At 56.5% G+C, this 17997-nt stretch overlaps 1 protein-coding gene across 4 annotated transcripts in view; it reads right to left on the bottom strand.

Annotated features, from left to right (window-relative positions):
• Positions 1–17997, bottom strand: part of RANGAP1 (Ran GTPase activating protein 1) — a 32122-nt gene that overhangs the window by 7003 nt on the left and 7122 nt on the right. For all 4 annotated transcript variants that reach the window (XM_082739989.1, XM_082739990.1, XM_082739991.1 and 1 more), the window contains exons 3-11: positions 16457–16584; positions 12935–12994; positions 9732–9911; positions 6340–6474; positions 3560–3718; positions 2419–2532; positions 1899–1998; positions 1717–1801; positions 520–712 (exon numbers count right to left, since the gene is read on the bottom strand). In XM_082739989.1, the coding sequence (XP_082596115.1) occupies positions 520–712; positions 1717–1801; positions 1899–1998; positions 2419–2532; positions 3560–3718; positions 6340–6474; positions 9732–9911; positions 12935–12994; positions 16457–16584 (1154 nt within the window). The remainder of the gene's footprint in view (positions 1–519; positions 713–1716; positions 1802–1898; positions 1999–2418; positions 2533–3559; positions 3719–6339; positions 6475–9731; positions 9912–12934; positions 12995–16456; positions 16585–17997) is intronic.

Genomic DNA, 17997 nt, shown 5'->3' with positions numbered 1-17997 from the left:
CAACGTGAGCGCGGGGGTCCTTGTCCAACCCGTAGTTCTCCAGAAGCTGCACTTGGGAGTCTGTGAGGGAACAGACTACGGCCATCCTGTCGACATCAGCCTCTTAGTGAAGCAAGCGGGACACCAAGTGTCCCAGCTGGGCCACAGTCTCCAGAACGGGAGGCTGTCCCTACGGGTCACCTAAATGGATAGGAAAAGAGTTTCTATTTGTGCTGATTTTTACCCTATTCTTTCAGAAATATTTATATGTGTTTCGTAAGAAACAGTGCAGCTGCATAACACACGCTATAACCCCGTCACAGCGCACAAATGAACGCTCCTGTGCCGGGGACAGCGTAAGCCGAGAGCAGTACAGCCACACGGCGGAGATTTTCTTCTTTTACTCACAGGCGTGTGTGTTCAAAAACACTTTGCACCCAGGGTACCTAAGCGGATTCCACACCCACCACCCCCTGAAGATGCTTCGGGATTTCACATCCGAGGGCCCAGACTGACCCTGGCAAACGACAAGGAACTCACTCCACTGTTCGGGTCCAGAATCTTCCTTGACGGTGTGGATGGCTCCTCTCCTTGCCCCTGCTGTGGCTCCTCCTCCTCCTCCTCCTCTTCCTCCTCCTCCTCTTCCTCTTCTTCCTCCTCCTCCTCCTCTTCTCCTTCCTCTTCCTCCTCCTCCTCTTCCTCCTCCTCATCCTCATCCTCGCCCTCGTCATCGCTGCGGAGAGGACTTGGCTAAAGCAGACCCTCCCTGCCCAGTGGCCTACGTTGGCGCCGAGGCCTGGCTCCACACCCCCACACGGCCCAGGCACATGGGAGGGAGCCCGCAGAGGCCTGGGGGAGCAGCTGCTCCCGGGGTGGGGGGCCACGTGGGTCAGCAGAGAGCCCACTGCTCCCCCAAGGAAGCCCATGTCGTGAACACCGAGGAACCAGATCTCATCCCTGTCCCACATGGGCCCCAGTCCCACTGGGGAAACAGAGAAAAAGAAGAAAATGGTCTGTCACAGCTGACTTGGCATGAACACTGCCCAGGCTAAGATCCCAAGTATGCGCCACCCGTGGCTCACTGCCCACAGAAAGCTGCGGCTGCAGGGGACAGGGGAAGGGGGGGCTTCTGGAACCACGAGCCTCTTGAGGCCATTGCTGAGCCCCCGGTTCTCAGCGGCAGCACCGGCCTAGCCCTGAGGCGACACAAGTGAGGGGCTGCAGGTGAATGAAGGAGTCCTGGGGGCTAGAAGGGCAGAGGCAACTGGATGCTGACGGCCCACACGACTCCTATCCCGCCCACCCCGGCCCCTGCTCCCCCTGCACGTGGGCCCCGCAAACCCCGAACCCCCCACTCGCTTGTACCATCTTCCTTTCCAGACCCCATCTCCAAGTCTGACTGTACAAACAGTCCTGAGCGAGCCCAGCCCCTGCCCCCGGACTTCACTGCTCCCCACCTTAGCGGTCGGCTCAGATCAAAGCTCATCCCTTCGGAAGCCCCCGGCTCACCCGCACCAAAGGGTGCCCGTTCCCAGGCTCTTCCTGCCTCCTTGCCGAACACCCGCTAATCCAACGTCCCCGGCCCACCCGCCCCGCCAGAACGACGTGAGTCAGAGACCTTCACGGGCTCCTCGCACCCGTCGCCCTGCAGAGCACCTGGCACAGACGGGGGCTCCAACAGCGGTTTCGGAGCAACTAAACCCAGAACCACAGGCGCCATGGCTCGCAGCCCCCTACCTGAGGGAGGCCAGCACCTTGGCCATGCTGAAGCCGTCCAGCACTTCCTGAAGCTGCTCGCAGCCCTCCTCTCCCAGTATGTTGCCTGTTCATGGGCGGGAGGGGGAGACAAGAGGAAGGAAGGTCAAGAGGGCAGCAGGGCCCACGTGGCAGGCCCGGGCCAAGGCCACCGCCCCTCTTACCGTTGAGGTCCAGCTTCTCCAGCTCGCTCTTGTCCGCCACGGCCTCGGCAACAGCCAGAGCAGCATCTCTCTTGATTTCACAGAACGACAAGTTCAGCTCCTAAAAATAAGAGGAAGGAGTAGAGGCAAACAGAACCACAGGCCGGGGGACCGGGACCTACTGTGAAGCCTCTGTTTTCCCCACGGGAGGGGAAGGCAGGCTCTGTCCTCCAGCCAGGCAGAGTAACGCTCGCGATAAAAATAATGCCATCTCCGTGGTGGCGTGCCGGGCGCTGGGTGCGTTCTCCCGCGCTACACCCTCCTGACCTCACGGCTCCCTCCTCCCATTTCAAAAATGAAGAAAGCGGCTCCTATCACACAGGTGACAGGACTGCACAGCACGAGGGAAGTTGTGCAAGGACTGAGCCACGAACCTAGGCCCTCCCGGCCTTCAAGACTACCCCATCCCTGCCCCGACGGCAGCAACCCGAGCGTGCGGGAAGCCCAGCCCCGCGCGGGGAGACACAGGCGGCGCCGGCACCTTCAGCTTGGGCAGGCCCCCGCGCACGGCCTCTGCGATGGCGACGGCGCCCTTGGAGCGCACCAGGCAGTCCCCGAAGTTGATCACCTCCACCTGCCGCAAGGTCTTCAGCGTCTGCGAGGAGGAAGCCAAGGCCAGGGTGAGGGCGAGGGCCTCCGAGAGCTCACGGCTCACCCCGTCTGTCCTCACACCGTCGCCGCCCCTCTCACCTGGCCTTCCCCGAACCTCATCAGCTCGTGTTCCCTCCCGGCTTCTCGCGAACCTCCCTCCACCCTACTTCTGTGCTACGGCCAGAACCTTCTTGAAGCCCAAATCTGACCAAGTCAAACCTCCAACTTAAAACCCTGCACACCTATTACTCATGGGAGAGCCACGGCGTTAGCAAGAGACCCCCCCCCCCACTCCCCGCCCCTCCTCCAGCCTTTAGACACACCCTGAACCATGGTCATTTCAAACCAGGACCAATGGAACAAGGCTCCCTCCCACCTCTGGGCCTCCCCCATGCTGCGGATCCCTCTGCCCAAAACACTCTTCTCTGTCCACAGTCCATGTGGACAGACCAAGCCCTGTACGACTTGGTCAAAATGTGACTTCTTCCAGAAAGTCTTCCCTAAGTCTGACTTGAACTTCCTGTGTGTTCCCCTACCCTTGCCCCCATTTCTGCTAACAGCCCCCAGCAGCGGGACTAGCCTTTCATGGGGCTTGGGGCCCTGTGAGGTCTCGACAGCCAGCCAGCCAGCCAGGTTCGGGCCCTGCGCTCTCGCTGGCCTCTCCCCTCCCTCCTGGGACTAGGGGCTCCTTGGAGGCAGAGTCTGATTCAACTCTGCCTGGCCTACACGAGGTACAGAGTTCAATTAACAGCTGATGAAAGAATCAATGAGAAAAATAGAAGCCAGGCAGCCTCTGAGAGCACATCCAGCACCAGCAGCTGGGTGTAGAAGCAGCTCAGAGGGAGGCGGTATGGACATGCCCGAAAATGGCACAAGCAAGCCTGTGACATGTGCCCCACTCTGGAATGTTCAAAATAGCCGGGCACATACCTGGTGGAGGGGCAGAGGGGGCTTACCTGATGATGGGTGTGTTCAGAAGGCAGCAGCCACACCTGCTTACTCCCACCCTGACCCCGCCGCCCCCGCCTTACCTTGGCCATAGCCGCGGCGCCCTTCTCGGTGAAGGTGTTGTCGTTCAGGTTGATGACCCGTAGCAGGGGGTTGATGGCGAAAGCCTGGGCCAGGGCCGTGACGCCGGGGTGATTGATGCCATTCTGAGGCATGTGGACCTCCTCCAGAGTCCCGATGATCTGTGAGGGGCAGGAAGGACAGAGCAGGGTGGTGGGCTCCCGAGCTATCTAGGGATAGGCCCCGCGCCAACAGTATCCAGCGGGCAGAAGGGGAGGGGCTGCCGTCAGCTCGGGCCCAGGTTTGCCCATGGCTATGCGGCGCACAGATCTCAAAGCACAGCTTTGCGCAGGGTCATATCTGATCCTCTCCACAATCTTGGGAGGGAGACCTACCTGGACAGAGAAGACTAGGGATCAGAAAGGCTAGTAAGTAACTCATGCAGGGTCACACCGCTCAGAACACAGGTTCCTGCATCATCCACAGGTGTCCTCTACCTCGCAAGGACCCTGGGCGCTGGCCCGGGGGTTAGCCGCACTCCGTCCCTGCAAACTGCACACAGCTCCTGTGCCGGTCTTGCTCGGGGCTCTCCCGCGCTATTTACACAGCACAACCAGTGCCGCACGTTCCCTGCTGCTCTGCAGAGCGGAATCTCCTCCAACCACCTAGCTCTTGTTCAGCCCCATCTTCCGACACCTCCTTCGCTCTGCATGGAACACTGCGTCCTTATCTGTGGACATTTTCTTGATAGACTGACTCCTATGCTGTCTTCCTATATATACCTCTCATTTTGGACACCTCCTCCCCAAGGAGGGCTTCCAGGATCCCCCTGCCCCCAGGCACGGTCCAGCGCTCTTCTCTGTGCCCCCAGAGCACTGTCCTTCCTCTCTCTGTGTTTCTCATCCTGAACTATCGGTGCCACTTTCCTGTCTACACCCCACCAGCCTCTGAGCTCCCAAGGAGAGCCACATCCCAGCCTCTACTGCTACCAAGGATTGAGGCCAGGCGCGCGAGGACTCTCCACCTAGGGGCCTTTTGTAGTTCCGCAGTGCCCAGAACAGCACAGGGAGTTCACAGATAAATGCAGGCAGGTAGGCCAGTGAAGGAATATTACCCGTAAGGACTTCTCAGTATCTTCTGGTACCAGACCCTTTGGGCCATCTGCTAAAGCCCATGGCTCCCTCCTGAACATACTTTAAAATTTTAAGACAAATAATACAGGACTACAAAGGAAATCCATTCAACTGGAAGACAGTCCTCAAAATATTTAGAAAAAACCCCAAATGTGTGCTGCAGCAGTAGATGCCCTCCTTAGTACAAAGGCACCAGGTAACAGTACCCGCGGGCAAGCCCACCGCCACCGCGATGCCGATGAGCAGGAAACAGAGGTTCCAACGTGTCTGTAACATCTGTAACTTGATGTGAAAAATCTGTGATTTCCATACTTGTCACAATCATGGGCATTCTGAACGCTGCTGAGATTTATTCTATGTTCACGATTCAAGGTAACACTAGATTTTAGTTACTTTAGTGGTTGTCAACCATGCAATCTTCCCCCAGCCACATTCAAAGACTCCCTGAATTCTACCCACAGACTAGAGACAGCCCAGGGACCCTGTGCGAAGAGCCCCGCTCTAAGGGCACGGGAGGATGTCTGCCGGCGGCTCGCACTCACACAGCACACCATCTTCCCAGCCCGCTTCCCAGCCCACCAGGGACAGCAACCGGGCGGGGGGGGCAGGGGATGGTGCAGAGAAGGTGTAACCTTTAACGGCACAGAGTTCGCAAGGATGGCAACTGGGCTCCCCAGCTCTGGCGGCAGCAGGAGCTCCCTGCAGCCAGGGGTCCAGTAAGACCCAGGGCACCTTCCGCTGCCATGCTCCCTCTCTGCCCGAGATGAGCTCCGGCAGGGAGACAGTGGGGAATGCCGCTCTGGCCTGAGTGTGATGAATGCTGCCTAGGATACTGTTTGCCAAAGAAAACGTTTAAATTAAGAGAAAAGAAAGAGGGGCGCCTGGGTGGCTCAGTGGGTTGAGCCGCTGCCTTCGGCTCAGGTCATGATCTCAGGGTCCTGGGATCGAGTCCCGCATCGGGCTTTCTGCTCAGCAGGGAGCCTGCTTCCTCCTCTCTCTCTGCCTGCCTCTCTGCCTACTTGTGATCTCTCTCTGTCAAATAAATAAATAAAATCTTTAAAAAAAAAAACCCAATTAAAAAAAAAAAAAAGAGAGAGAAAAGAAAGACTCCCAAGTTCCCACCGCCTTGAGGCAGGGATGGTCTTCTCACAGAGCTCAAGGTCAGGGTCTCAACAGTGTCCTGGGGTGGGGGGCAGGGCACCGGGGCAGCCGTGAAGGGTGAAGGGAGGGGAGAGAGAGGGGAGAGGGCACCTGAGCCACTGCTCCCCGCCTCCCCCTCTCAAAGCATCTCTGTGCCCCACCCAGTGGAGGCCAGAGACACGGACCCTCCACGAGCCCAGGCGAGCGCCGTGCCAGGCTGTCATCCCCACTCACCGCTCGGGCACCCAGCTGCCACTTCTGAGCCCAGCAGACCTCACCCACTGATCAGAGCAACCCCACAGCCTTCTCAAACACTACTCCAGGGAGCCGCCACCAATGCACCAGCAGTGGAGGACGGTGCACAGGAATTCGGCCCCGCTGCAGAAGGAGCCAGCAGGTGCAGAGGGGGAAGCAACTCACCCTAGGCCTCCCAGCTCAACTCCAGAGCTGGATGTATACCAGCTTTGTCACCCTGCAAAACTCAGCCTGTCTTGGGGCATGGCGGGGCCAGGTGTGCTGGAGCCACTCACCCCGAAAGCTTCCGCCAGGGCAGTGGCTCCATCGTTCTCCAGACGGTTTCTGCCAGCCACGAAGACCTTCAGGCCCAGCGGCTTGCCTTGGGCACTGGATTTCCGGTGACACTCAGTCAGAGCCGCCGCTAGGATCTGGTGGGGGGGAAGACAAGAGGCCCAACCCTGAGGCAGGAAGCCCTGTTTTTCAACATCCCGTGCCACCTACTGGTGGCAGACCCGGGGACAAAGAACGGCTCACAGGTACCATGTCATTCCGCGCCTGTGCTCAGCATCCTACAGCCGGCTCCGTGTGTCTGTCCCACCACCCTGTGGGATCTAGCCTCGGGTGAGAGGTGGGGACACACACCCGGAAGGAAGGGAGAAACCAACACGGAGAGGCCAACCGCAAGCTGCTCCTGCGGAAGGGGCTTCCCGGTGAGCTCACTGTACAGCCAGAAGCCCTCTGTGGGGAGGACGGTGGTGATTCCCACTTTCCAGCCGAAGAACTGCAGGCTCCGAGAGGGGCAGGGACATTCCTGGGGTTGTTAAACTAGTGGAAGACTGTGGACCAGAGCCCCAGTCTTCTGGCACGTCTTCCACATCGCCCAGTGCCTAGGGGGAGCTGGCCGAGACCATGGCTCTGTCTCGCATCTCGGACACGTGGCTTGGGAGGTGTCCGGAGATAGCGAGTACCTGGTGATACCCACAGAGCAAACTGCTGGCTGGTTGCTGGGAACCCAGAGACCACGGTAAATAAAACGGGGCAGTCACGAGAAGTACAGGAGAGAGGCAACGTTCGGAGTGCGCCTCCTGGAGCGTCCGCGCTCTCGACAAAGGTACTTTCACACCTTCTCATTTCAACCACAAACTGAGCCTAGGAAGCAGGTGGTATTGGCTTGACTCTATTAGAAAGAAAGCCAAGGCTCAGAGAGGTAACTGTGCCGGCCGAGGTCCCACGGCAGATGCGCAGGGGAGCCCCAACTGACGGCTGCGTCGGCCTGACTGCACAGCTCTCCGTCTCTGGGGGCAAGGAGGGCCAGAAGAGCGACCACCAGCCCGATTCCCGGTGGGCTGTGCACAGGCTCAAGACTGGACTTCTGCTGTAACCAGCCTCCTAAGAAATCTCTGAGGAGGCAGGAACCAGCTGCCCCAGGGGATCCCATGCTCCCTGGTTCCTTCTGAGACCACCATGGTAAGGCCACAGCACCTACTAGAGTCCAACCGGGAGACTCTGGGTCCGAAGAGCTCCCAGCACAGGGATACATCTCACTCCCAGTGAGTCCTTCGGGCCCCTGCCGTTCCGTGTATGTGGCACACAGGCCACAGTGAACACATTCCAGCGGGAGGGACTAGCTTCCGCGGGACCGGGAGACCTTGGCGCTAGCAGCTCCCAGGAGGCACAGGTCAGCAAGGCCAGCACCCACAAGATGCGACAAGAGGGTCTCACTGAATCAGAGTATGGGCGGTAAAGACAAGTACAAGTCAAATACCAGAGTGGGGGGCGCCTGCGTGTCTCAGTCAGTGAAGCATCTGCCTTCGGCTCTGGTCATCCTCCCAGGGTCCCAGGATGGAGCCCTGCATCGGGCTCCCTGCTCAGCGGAGAGCCTGCTTCTCCCTCTCCCTCTCCCAGCTGCTCTCCCTACTTGTGTTCTCTGTCAGATAAATAAATAAAATCTTTAAATAAAAAAACAAACAAACAAACCCATGGGGCACCTGGGTGGCTCAGTGGGTTAAAGCCTCTGCCTTCGGCTCAGGTCAGGATCTCAGGGTCCTGGGATCAAGCCCTGCATCAGGCTCTCTGCTCAGCGGGGAGCCTGCCTCCTCCTCTCTCTCTCTCTCTCTGCCTGCCTCTCTGCCTACTTGCGATCCCTGTCAAATAGATAAATAAAATCTTTAAAAAAACAAAAAACAGGGACGCCTGGGTGGCTCAGTTGGTTAAGCAGCTGCCTTCGGCTCAGGTCATGATCCCAGCATCCTGGGATGGAGTCCCACATCCGGCTCCTTGCTCAGCAGGGAGCCTGCTTCTCCCTCTGCCTCTGCCTGCCATTCTGTCTGCCTGTGCTCGCTCTCTCCCCCTCTCTCTCACTGATAAATAAATAAAATCTTAAAAAAATAAATAAATAAAAAACAAACAAACAAACAAACAAAAACCCAGAGAGGAGCTGGGCTGCCAGGGAGGCTCCCCTGGCCACAAGGTTCAGTCTTTGTCCCCGCGCCATGCCACACTCCTAGGCAGCTCTAGGAGCCTCAGGTCCCGTGGCTGGCCACGAGGCAGAGGAGAGCCGACAGCAAAGCCGGGGCACTTCGCAGGCGTGTCTCCAGCTCCCTCAGCACACCCTGCTAGAGGGTGGGCTGGACCTATTTTCTGTGCTGATGCCAACATTTTAACGTCTTCACACACGCGCACAGCTTATTGCCCAATTAGACGGGGGTGGGGGGCGTGGGGCTGACTGAGCCGGCCTTCCCTCCCGTGGGGCAAGAGGCAGCAGGCGCCCCTTGCAGGGGAGGCCACTCTCTGGCTCCTCAGGCTGGGGCACCAGGAGCACAACACCGGCTCCTCTTGCTGCTCTAACGGGCACGAAAGCAGGTTTAAATCCCTTAGTCCTACCCCAGCGACGCCATCTGGGGACTTGACCCAAGATTTCTAACCCCAAATCCACTCAGGTAGAAAAATAGGAATAGCATCACCCCCTTCTTGGTGGAGGTGGGAGAATCAGGGTAATGCATTTAAGCCGTCTTCAGAGAGAAGACGTTCCCAGTCGCTGTAGGTCCCCGTGTCCCAGCCTTTTTCTCCTTTTGGTCAGAACGAGCAGAATGCTGAGTGCGGATACGGAGGATGGGAACTGGCCTTTCTAGCGTCTGGGCCTAAAGCAGCCAGAATGAACGACAAAAGAGAACCAGCTAGGCTGGGCTCCCTCAGTGCAGGCTCTGGGAAGAGAAGAGACACCTTTCCACACAGACCAGCTGACCGGCTGGCAGGGTGGGGGAGGCACCTCGGGCAAGGCCCAGTCCTGAGCTGTGCCCAGGCCTAAGCGGTTTCTCTTCCTGGGCTCTCTCCCCCACGTACATGCCGGGCCTCACGTGGCTCTGCACGCCGTTCCGAGGGCACAGCAGGTCTGGGATGCCCCAGCCCGGCGCTCTGCAGAGCCAGCAGACATTGCCTCCGTGTTGCCAAGACAACGTGAGAACTGGGGATGGTTGCTAAGCAACCCCACCCTCCAGGCCTCCACCTCCTCTCCCCACTGGCCACAGACTGCTGCCTTTGAGGCCTTGCTCCTCTGGAGAGAAAAGCACTGGGCCGGCCCTCCCAGATGGCGGCCACAGGCACTTACTTCCTGCTCCAACGCAGCAGGGGAGCGGGGAGGGAGGGAGGGAGGGAGGGGATGTGGCGGAGGGCCCGCTGCACCCACCTTGCCGCCGCCGATGCCCATGCCACAGTTGTTGAGCTTGAGCTCGTGGAGGGTGAAGCAGGCGGAGCTCTTGAGCAGGGCCTCAAAGCCTCGCACCCCATCAGGCCCGAAGGCGTTGTCGCTCAGGTCCAGCTCCACCAGCTGCGCCCCGGCGGTGATGAGTCCCTCTCCTAGTGAGGTCTGGACACAGAGAAGGTTCGGCTCAGTTTCACGGACACCTCCCGGAGGAAGCTTCTATGCCCGGTCCCCCCTGCCCTCAGCGGGCACCCAGGCAGAGACACAGACCATTTCAGTACAGACTGTCCCTATGTTACACCCAGGACCAGAAACTCTGAAGAAGGCTCCCAGTTCAGGTGGGGCGTGGGGTCTGGTATGCAGGGAGGTGGTCAGAGAATACTTCCTAGCAGAGGCGGCGCTTGAGCTCAGGCTGAATGAGAGTCAGTCAACCGGGCATGAGATTCCAGCCAACGGTGCAAATGTGAACAGAGAGACATAAGCGTGAGGCAGCACACTGCGTGTCTGGAGACAAGCAGTGGCCTCCCCAAGAGGCTGATGCTGGAAGGAAGAGAGGAACCACATGAGGCTAGAGTCCTGGATGTCAGGCCAAGGACGGTGAACCTGAGCCTGAGAGCTCTGAGGGCTTTGATGTGGGGGGGAGGGCTACCGAAGACCCATCCCCCAAACCTGAGGGCAGACTGGGGGCCGAGAGCCCGCCCAGGAGTGGGAGGCAGTGATCCAGGCAGCAGAGGAGGGAGCTGGCTGGCCAGGTTGTGGGGGACAGAAGAGAGGAAACAGCCTCAGGTCGGTTCTAGGTCCCACAGAGGGAAGGAGGCCTGCTTTTCAGGGCACGTGCAGCAAGGAGACAGGCCCCACTGATGCCCCCAGGGTTCCTGGTGGTGAGTGGGCAGATGGGTGCTTATCTCCAAGCCGCAGCCCAAGACCAACATGGCAGGATGCTATGCTCTCCTGGCAACCTGCTGGGCTCGGGATACCTACAGTTCCCCACGAGAGACAGGTGAGGACAGGTGGCCCTGGGCGTGCATCCTACACGGGATTCCCAGTGGACAGAGTCAGGGAGTAGAGACACTCTTCCTGCCTCAGCCACAAACAAGAAAGCAGGGGTACTTTCCAGTACCCTCTCCACTACTGCCTTAGCAACGGAGGGCCATTCTCTGGCTGCCCGTGCCCACAGAAAGCCCAGCCCGTCACCTGGCCCCACTGGCCGCCTGCCCTCCAGCTGCCAGAGCTGCGGAAACCCTCTCTGTTTGCCCTACCTTCCCTGCATCTCCTGCCCTTCTCTGACCCCAAATTCTCTTTCCCCCTTTCTAAGATTCACTCTGGTCATCGGTAATACGGAGGTAAGAATACCTCCCTCAGGGGCACCTGGATGGCTCAGTCGACAAGCATCTGCCTTCAGTTCAGGTCATGATCCCAGGGTCCTGGGATCGAGCCCCGCATCGGGATCCCTGCTCTGCAGGGAGCCTGCTTCTCCCTCTCTCATTCCCCCTGCTTGTGTTCCCTCCTTATCTCTCTGTCAAATAAAATCTTTTTTTTTTTTTTTTTTTTTTTTTTTTTTTTTTTTAAAGATTTTATTTATTTATTTGACAGAGAGAGATCACAAGTAGGCAGAGAGGCAGGCAGAGAGAGAGAGAGGAGGAAGCAGGCTCTCTGCTGAGCAGAGAGCCCGATGCGGGACTCGATCCCAGGACCCTGAGATCATGACCTGAGCCGAAGGCAGCGGCTTAACCACTGAGCCACCCAGGCGCCCTGTCAAATAAAATCTTAAAAACAAACAAACAAACAAAAAACCCTCTCTCAAAGATGGAAAAATTTAAATGTTAAAAATCAGGTAAAACGGGACGCCTGGGTAGCTCAGTTGGTTAAGCGGCTGCCTTCGGCTCAGGTCATGATCCCAGCGTCCTGGGATCGAGTCCCACATCGGGCTCCTTGCTTGGCAGGGAGCCTGCTTCTCCTTCTCCCTCTGCCTCTGCCTGCCACTCTGCCTGTGCTTGCTCTCGCTTCTCTCTCTATGACAAATAAATAAATAAAATCTTAAAAAAAAAAAAAATCAGGTAAAACGATGCGTGTGGGGCCCACAGTTCCTATCTCCCAAGTGCATCTTCTTCACCCCCTCTTCTAACTTTAAATCCTTCTTATAAACCCCCAAATCCTCCCCTCACCTGTTCTTGGTCACCCTTTGAGGCCGGTAACTAATGGAACCGGCTCCCAAAGGGCTTCCTCAATCCCCCAACAGAGGAGCCCTCCCTCTGGGGTCCCCATTAGCGCACCTATTACTCCTTGAATGACCCTTAATTGTTCACTGGACTGAGGTGCATCATCATCATCATCATCATTATACTAACTTATTAGCTTATTAATACATTACTCATTCAGTCTTTCAAATGGAAGCTCTATGTCCAAGGTGGGGCTTGAACTTGACCTGAAGATGGAGCCATTTGCTCTACCGTTGGAATCAGCCAGGTGCCCCCAGGCTAAGGTGATTTAGAAACGAAGGGAGTCCCTGGGTACCTCGGGAACCACAGTGCTGGCTAGAGGCATGGAGGTCTAAGAAGGCAGGCCCAGCACAACCAGGGTGAGAGACCTAGTAACAGACATTCATACCAATAATTGGCCAAGAACCTCACCCTGAAGGCTGGGCCCCGTGTTACTGAAAGGCTATCTATCACCTGCCTCTCTCCTTGAGCCCCAGGCCAGCCACAATCTGCTCAGTGACGCCCCCACAATCTGCTCAGTGACCCACCCACCCAACCCCAGGCTGGGAACGGGACCCAAGCCAACCTGAGTCCTAGGAATGGGGAAATGGAAAGCAGAGTGGATGGAAGCCACCCGCTGTGAGAAGCAAAGGAACGAGCAGTGCAAAGGTAAGAGAGAGAAGAGTGGAGGGAGTGAGAGTCACAGTGGAGTCAAGCCACAAAGCTCGGGAATGAACCCCAGGACCCCAGTGCTCTGCTGCACTGCCTGTGACTGGGCTTCGCGTCCCCAGAGGACTGGCCCCTAACCTCTGGCTCTGTCACGGCCTGGACATCCACCTGTCTGTCAGGACACGGGCAGACGCTGCACTTGCCGGGCTTCCGTTCAGCGTCTCAGTCCCCCACGGTGTGAACAAGGTGTGAAAACAGACCTGGGAGGTACCAAAGGGGTCACGGTGCCCAGAGGAGGGGAATGGCGCCCGGTGCACCTACCAGAGCTGGCGGGATCTCGGACCGCAGCCTCCCGGTGAACATGTCGCTCCAGTGGCATCGCTTTGGAAGGAGAAGGAAGAGAGGAGTCAGTGGAGGCTCGCAGAGGTGGCCTGCAGGCGACGCCGCACCCATGCGGCCACGGGCTGCTGAGCCTGACAATACTTCTGAAGCTGGGTTTCCTCAGCAAAAGGCTGGTCCAGCTCTGGCTGAAGCTGGGGGCACCTGGAGGCCCCAAAGGCCACACAGGGCTCAACAGAAGTGTGGGGAAAACCCTGATCTGCCCAACCCTCTCATTTTCCAGGAGGGAAACCAGGCTGAGAAGGAAGAGACTGGCCCCAGGCCCCAAGCAGGCCAGGGGCAGGGCCAGGGCCAATATGCCAGACTCCGTTTCTAAAACCAGTTTCCCATACACTGGGCCCAAGCGACACCGGACAGGATTTGAGTGGCAGAAGTGGTAAGCAAGCAATACAAGGAACCAGCAGCGAGGAAGGCTTTTTTAAAGTAATCTCTCTGCCCAACATGGGGTTCACAGTCATGATCCTGAGATCAAGAGTCTCCTGCTCGGAGCGCCTGGGTGGCTCAGAGGGTTAAAGCCTCTGCCTTTGGCTTGGGTCATGATGTGGGGGTCCTGGGATCGAGCCCCACATCGGGCTCTCTGCTTAGCAGGGAGCCTGCTTCCTCCTCCCTTCTCTCTCTGCCTGCCTATGCCTACTTGTGATCTCTGCCTGTCAAAAAATAAGTAAAGTCTTAAAAAAAAAAAAAAAAAAAGTCTCCTGCTCTACTGCCTGAGCCAGCTAGGAGCCCCCCAAGACTCTTTCCAGCCCTCCTGATTACCTCCAGAGGGCGGTCTTGCTTTGGGGCTGGTGGATCTTGCCCACCTCTCCACTTCTGGCTCGAGTGCCTTTTTTTGTTTCTTTGTTTTGTTTTGTTTTAAAGATTTTATTTATTTGACAGAGAGAGACAGCCAGAGAGGGAACACAAGCAGGGGGAGTGGCGGGGGTAAAGTAGGCTCCCCAACAAGCAAGAAAACCTAGGCAGAGCTCGATCCCAGGACCCTGGGATCATGACCTGAGCCAAAGGCAGATGCTTAACAACTGAGCCACGCAGGCGCCCCTTGTCTGCGTTTTGAACAAAGCGTGAGCAGGCCTCATGCCCATAAGGTTTAGGTGACAACCTTTAGGTGACAAGAATTTAATAATGCTACTTTGTTACTTTTATGGTAAAGAATACCATCTTCCATTTACAGAAGGGATCAGGTTTGCTTTTGAATTACATCAAAGTGAGCTGATTTAAAGAAAGTATTGGGTAAGGCCACAAAGGTGGTGGCCCTATGGCTAGACTGTGAGATGACGCAGGTCAGCGGAATTTGGTCTCTAAGTACCCAGCCCTACCCTCCCATTGTGGCAGCTCCAGCCTCTCCTGGGAATCTCGGAATGATGGAAGCCAGAGAAAGCAACTTTCCCCTGAAAATCCAGTCCTTGGAATGTATAAACTAAATCCAACCTTAAGTACCAGGCAAACCGATTTCTGTAGAATTCTCGAGGCCTCCAGTAAAGCAAATCACCAACACACATGGAGACTTAGGGGACAGTCTACATGGGTCTGCTCAGTCAGATACACCAGCATGCAGGTGCTCAGGGCCAGGACAGGCAGCCAGAGCCTGAGCACTGGAACCCCAAACAACTGGCCTCTCACCCAGAAGCTTCCCCAACCCGGCTCTGATGGGCCAACGGTCTGCATGGGGCTTGGGGGCACAAGGATGAGGTTCCAATTCTGACTTAACCTGACTCCAGGCCTGCCACTCCCCACTCCCCATCTTGGACCCCCAGGATCCCATCTCTGCAATACAGCATTTGGCCCCAACAGACTCTAAATGAGAGTGGTTACTGCAGAGCGATGAGGCTGGGCTGTCGTCTGGGCCCAGTCCCAGCCCCTCCTGACCCGTGTGGCTGTGGACCTCACCTCTCTCATCCGTCAAGACCTAGCTTGCGCCTGTGTTCCAACAGGAGACGGAGCATCTTCTCGTGCCCCAGCACCCTGGCGAGCATTACTGGGGTCAAGGGTAGCTCCCACCTGCCCTGGCCCTGACCCAGCGGGGGCAGGGTGACTCAAGGCCCTGGGCCTGCACGAGGTGACACAAAATGCATGTGTCACAAGCCTGCATCTGCTCACCACAGCAACCTCACAGGGAAGAAAATGGCTTCATCAAGGAGCCCAGACTCAGAGCGGAACTTGGTGCAAGGCCACAGAACACAAGGTGGCGGTAACGGGGCTTGAACCCAGACCCTCCGATGACAAACGCCAGCTCCAGCCCGGAGCCACATCTCCTCCGTTCCTGCCCTTCACTGGCCAGTGCGGAGGGTCTTTATTCCTAGGAAGATGTCCCCGTGTCTGCTCAGGGAAACGACAGGCCGTGGGCACAAGAGAAGACGCACCACTGCCCTAGCTACTAACCTAGGACCATGATCCTCCTGAGAAAACGAATGGTAAGGGCTGCCGCACGAGCCAGCTCCAGGGCCGCACTGGGCAGATCCACGCCACATACCCTCACCTGCACCCCTTCCCTTCAGCCGCTGCAGCGGGGCCAGGAAAGAGCAGCAGACTCCGGAGTGTGCCACGCGGCTTACTGACCAGTACGAGGATCGTGGGCTGTTTACTCAGCTCCCCCGAGCCTCCGTTCCCCTGACTTACTTACAAACATACCCAGCCTTTCTCATCTGGGGTGCCCCAAGGACTGAGGACACGTGTCCTGCGTGCACTGAGCACCATCTACAGCCAGAAAAGGGGGTCCCCCGCCCATACCTCTGCACGCCGGGGTTCCCGGGAGTGGAGAGCACACAGGGACTCCCCCGTGACATTTGAAACACCTGATACCCCAACTCTTCTCACCGAGCATCTTGAGGGACTGCTGTTTAGTGGGACCCCCTTTAGGAATGGAACAGAAGGATCCCTGTGCCGGCCAAAGGGGAGCACCACTTGGGTCTAACCTTTCAGAAAGAACCCGCCGTTGAGCATGAGGAGCACAGCACCTTCCCAACCACCCCAGCCCCAGCCGCTGAGTGGAGGCCTGGCCACTTCGGCCCAACACGTGACTCTTCTACAGGCAGTTTGCTCTGGAGCTCCCGGCTAGGAAAACTCAGTGCTTGCCAGAAAGGCCCCATTGTCCAAGGCACTGGCGGCCCAAATCTGGGCCCTTCCCTCCTCACAGATGCCAAATCTGCAGTGCTAGCTGCAGGCTCGCCCTGTCCGGTTCTGCTTCTTCCCCATTCATCTTTCACGCGTGTTACCCGATGAACCTCTGACACTCCTGTCTGTCACCGGGGGATCCGAATGGACGCATCACACAGGGAGAGGGCCCCTGGCCAGGACTGTGCTCTGGGAAGGCCAGAGCAAGGAGAGCTGTTTATAGTGACCACCAACAAGGCAGGACCGAGGAGGGTCTGGACATAGGCAGGGGCTGTGGTGGCGTGAGTGGAAGCTTGGCCCCAACCATTCTGGGCCTGCTCACCATGCGGACCTCACCTTCAACTCTGACTTCTTCTCCAAGGCCTTGGCGATGACCCTGGCCGCCTCCACGCCCACCGTGTTGCCCTCCAGGCGCAGAGCCTCTAAACCATCAAAGTCTTCAATCTCTTTAATCACGTCTTTGGCTGTGAAGGACCAAAGAACAGAAACTGAGATTTTGGGATTCACGAACAACTGAGGCAGAACAGACTCCGGCCACGACCTCTTCACTCACAATTCCAACAGCAGTAATAGGCCTGCCGTGTGCCGGGTCCTGGCTTACAAAGGAGAATCAGGCAGGCTCGCAGTCTAGCAGGGGACGTGACTAAAAAGAAAATTCCTCTGTACTGAGTACTGAAACAGGCTGGGATGGAAGGCTTGGAAGCCAAAGGAAGAAAGAAGCTGGCTGCATGGGCCGAAGAAGGGGCTTGGGGCACCCTATGGTGGCGTGGGCAGAGCCTTCCTGCACAGGGAGTGCACGAGGCCAAGCAGGGAAACAGCATCCAGGTGAGACTCCAGCAGGTACAGTAACAGAAAGGCTCTCAGTGTTACATGATTCATGTGTGGGGCGTTCACTACTGTATCGTTTTTGTTATGATGAAAAGGTTAATTCACCAGAGTAAATTACACAGTTTTACTGACGTCATTATGAATGGTGCCACAGGTGTTTGCCCGACTTGGAAAATATTCATGTCACAGTGTCAAGTGAAAAATGAGGTTTTCCATGGGTGTTTGGTCTGATCACACTTTCAAAATGTTATACCTATTAAAAATCATAAATAAAAATAAAAAAATAAAATGCTATATATTCTACCTTACACATGCACATACACACATCCCACAAGCTCTAAAAGGATAGAAACCCAATGTTAAAACAGTTTTATCTCTAGATGCTGCAATTATGGCTGTGTCTGTGCTTTTTCATGAACTGCTCAATTTATTCTTAACATCAGGTTATAAAGCAGCTTTTAAAGTATCTTTAATTGGGGCGCCTGGGTGGCTCAGTTGTTGGGCATCTGTCTTCAGCTCAGGTCATAATCCCGGGGTACGGGGATCGAGCCCCGCATCTGGCTCCCTGTGCAGCGGTGAGCCTGCTTCTCCCTCTCCCACTCCCCCTGCTTATGTTCCCTCTCATGCTGTCTGTCAAACACACGAACAAAACCTTAAAAAAAAAAAAAAAAAAAAAAAAAGTATCTCTAATTATGATCCAAATTGTGAAAGAAAGAAAGAGAGAAAAAAAAGAAAGAACTCAGCTATGGTTAGAAAAAAGCTAGGAAAAAAACGCACCAAAATTAAAAGTAGTTGTATCCTGGGGTGTGAGATAATGAAGGTAAGGGTTTTTTGCCTTCTTTCAATGTTTCTATATTCTATAATGAGCGCGTATTAATTTTAAAACCTAAACGAGAACACACAAGATGCATGAGACAAAACCCTTCTAGCCTGGCTGGCACAAGACAGAGTGGGGTAAGGTGGTGGGGAAGAGATGGAGATGTGCACAGGAGAGAAAAGCTGGACTTGACCCTTCAGGTGACAAAGGCCACAGAGAGGGTTTCAGAAAG

This window comes from Mustela nivalis (genome assembly GCF_964662115.1).
Source record: "Mustela nivalis genome assembly, chromosome: 7".
Classification (NCBI taxonomy): domain Eukaryota; kingdom Metazoa; phylum Chordata; class Mammalia; order Carnivora; family Mustelidae; genus Mustela; species Mustela nivalis.
The sequence above is the reverse complement of the archived record's forward strand: the minus strand, read 5'-3'. Positions and strand labels throughout refer to the sequence as shown.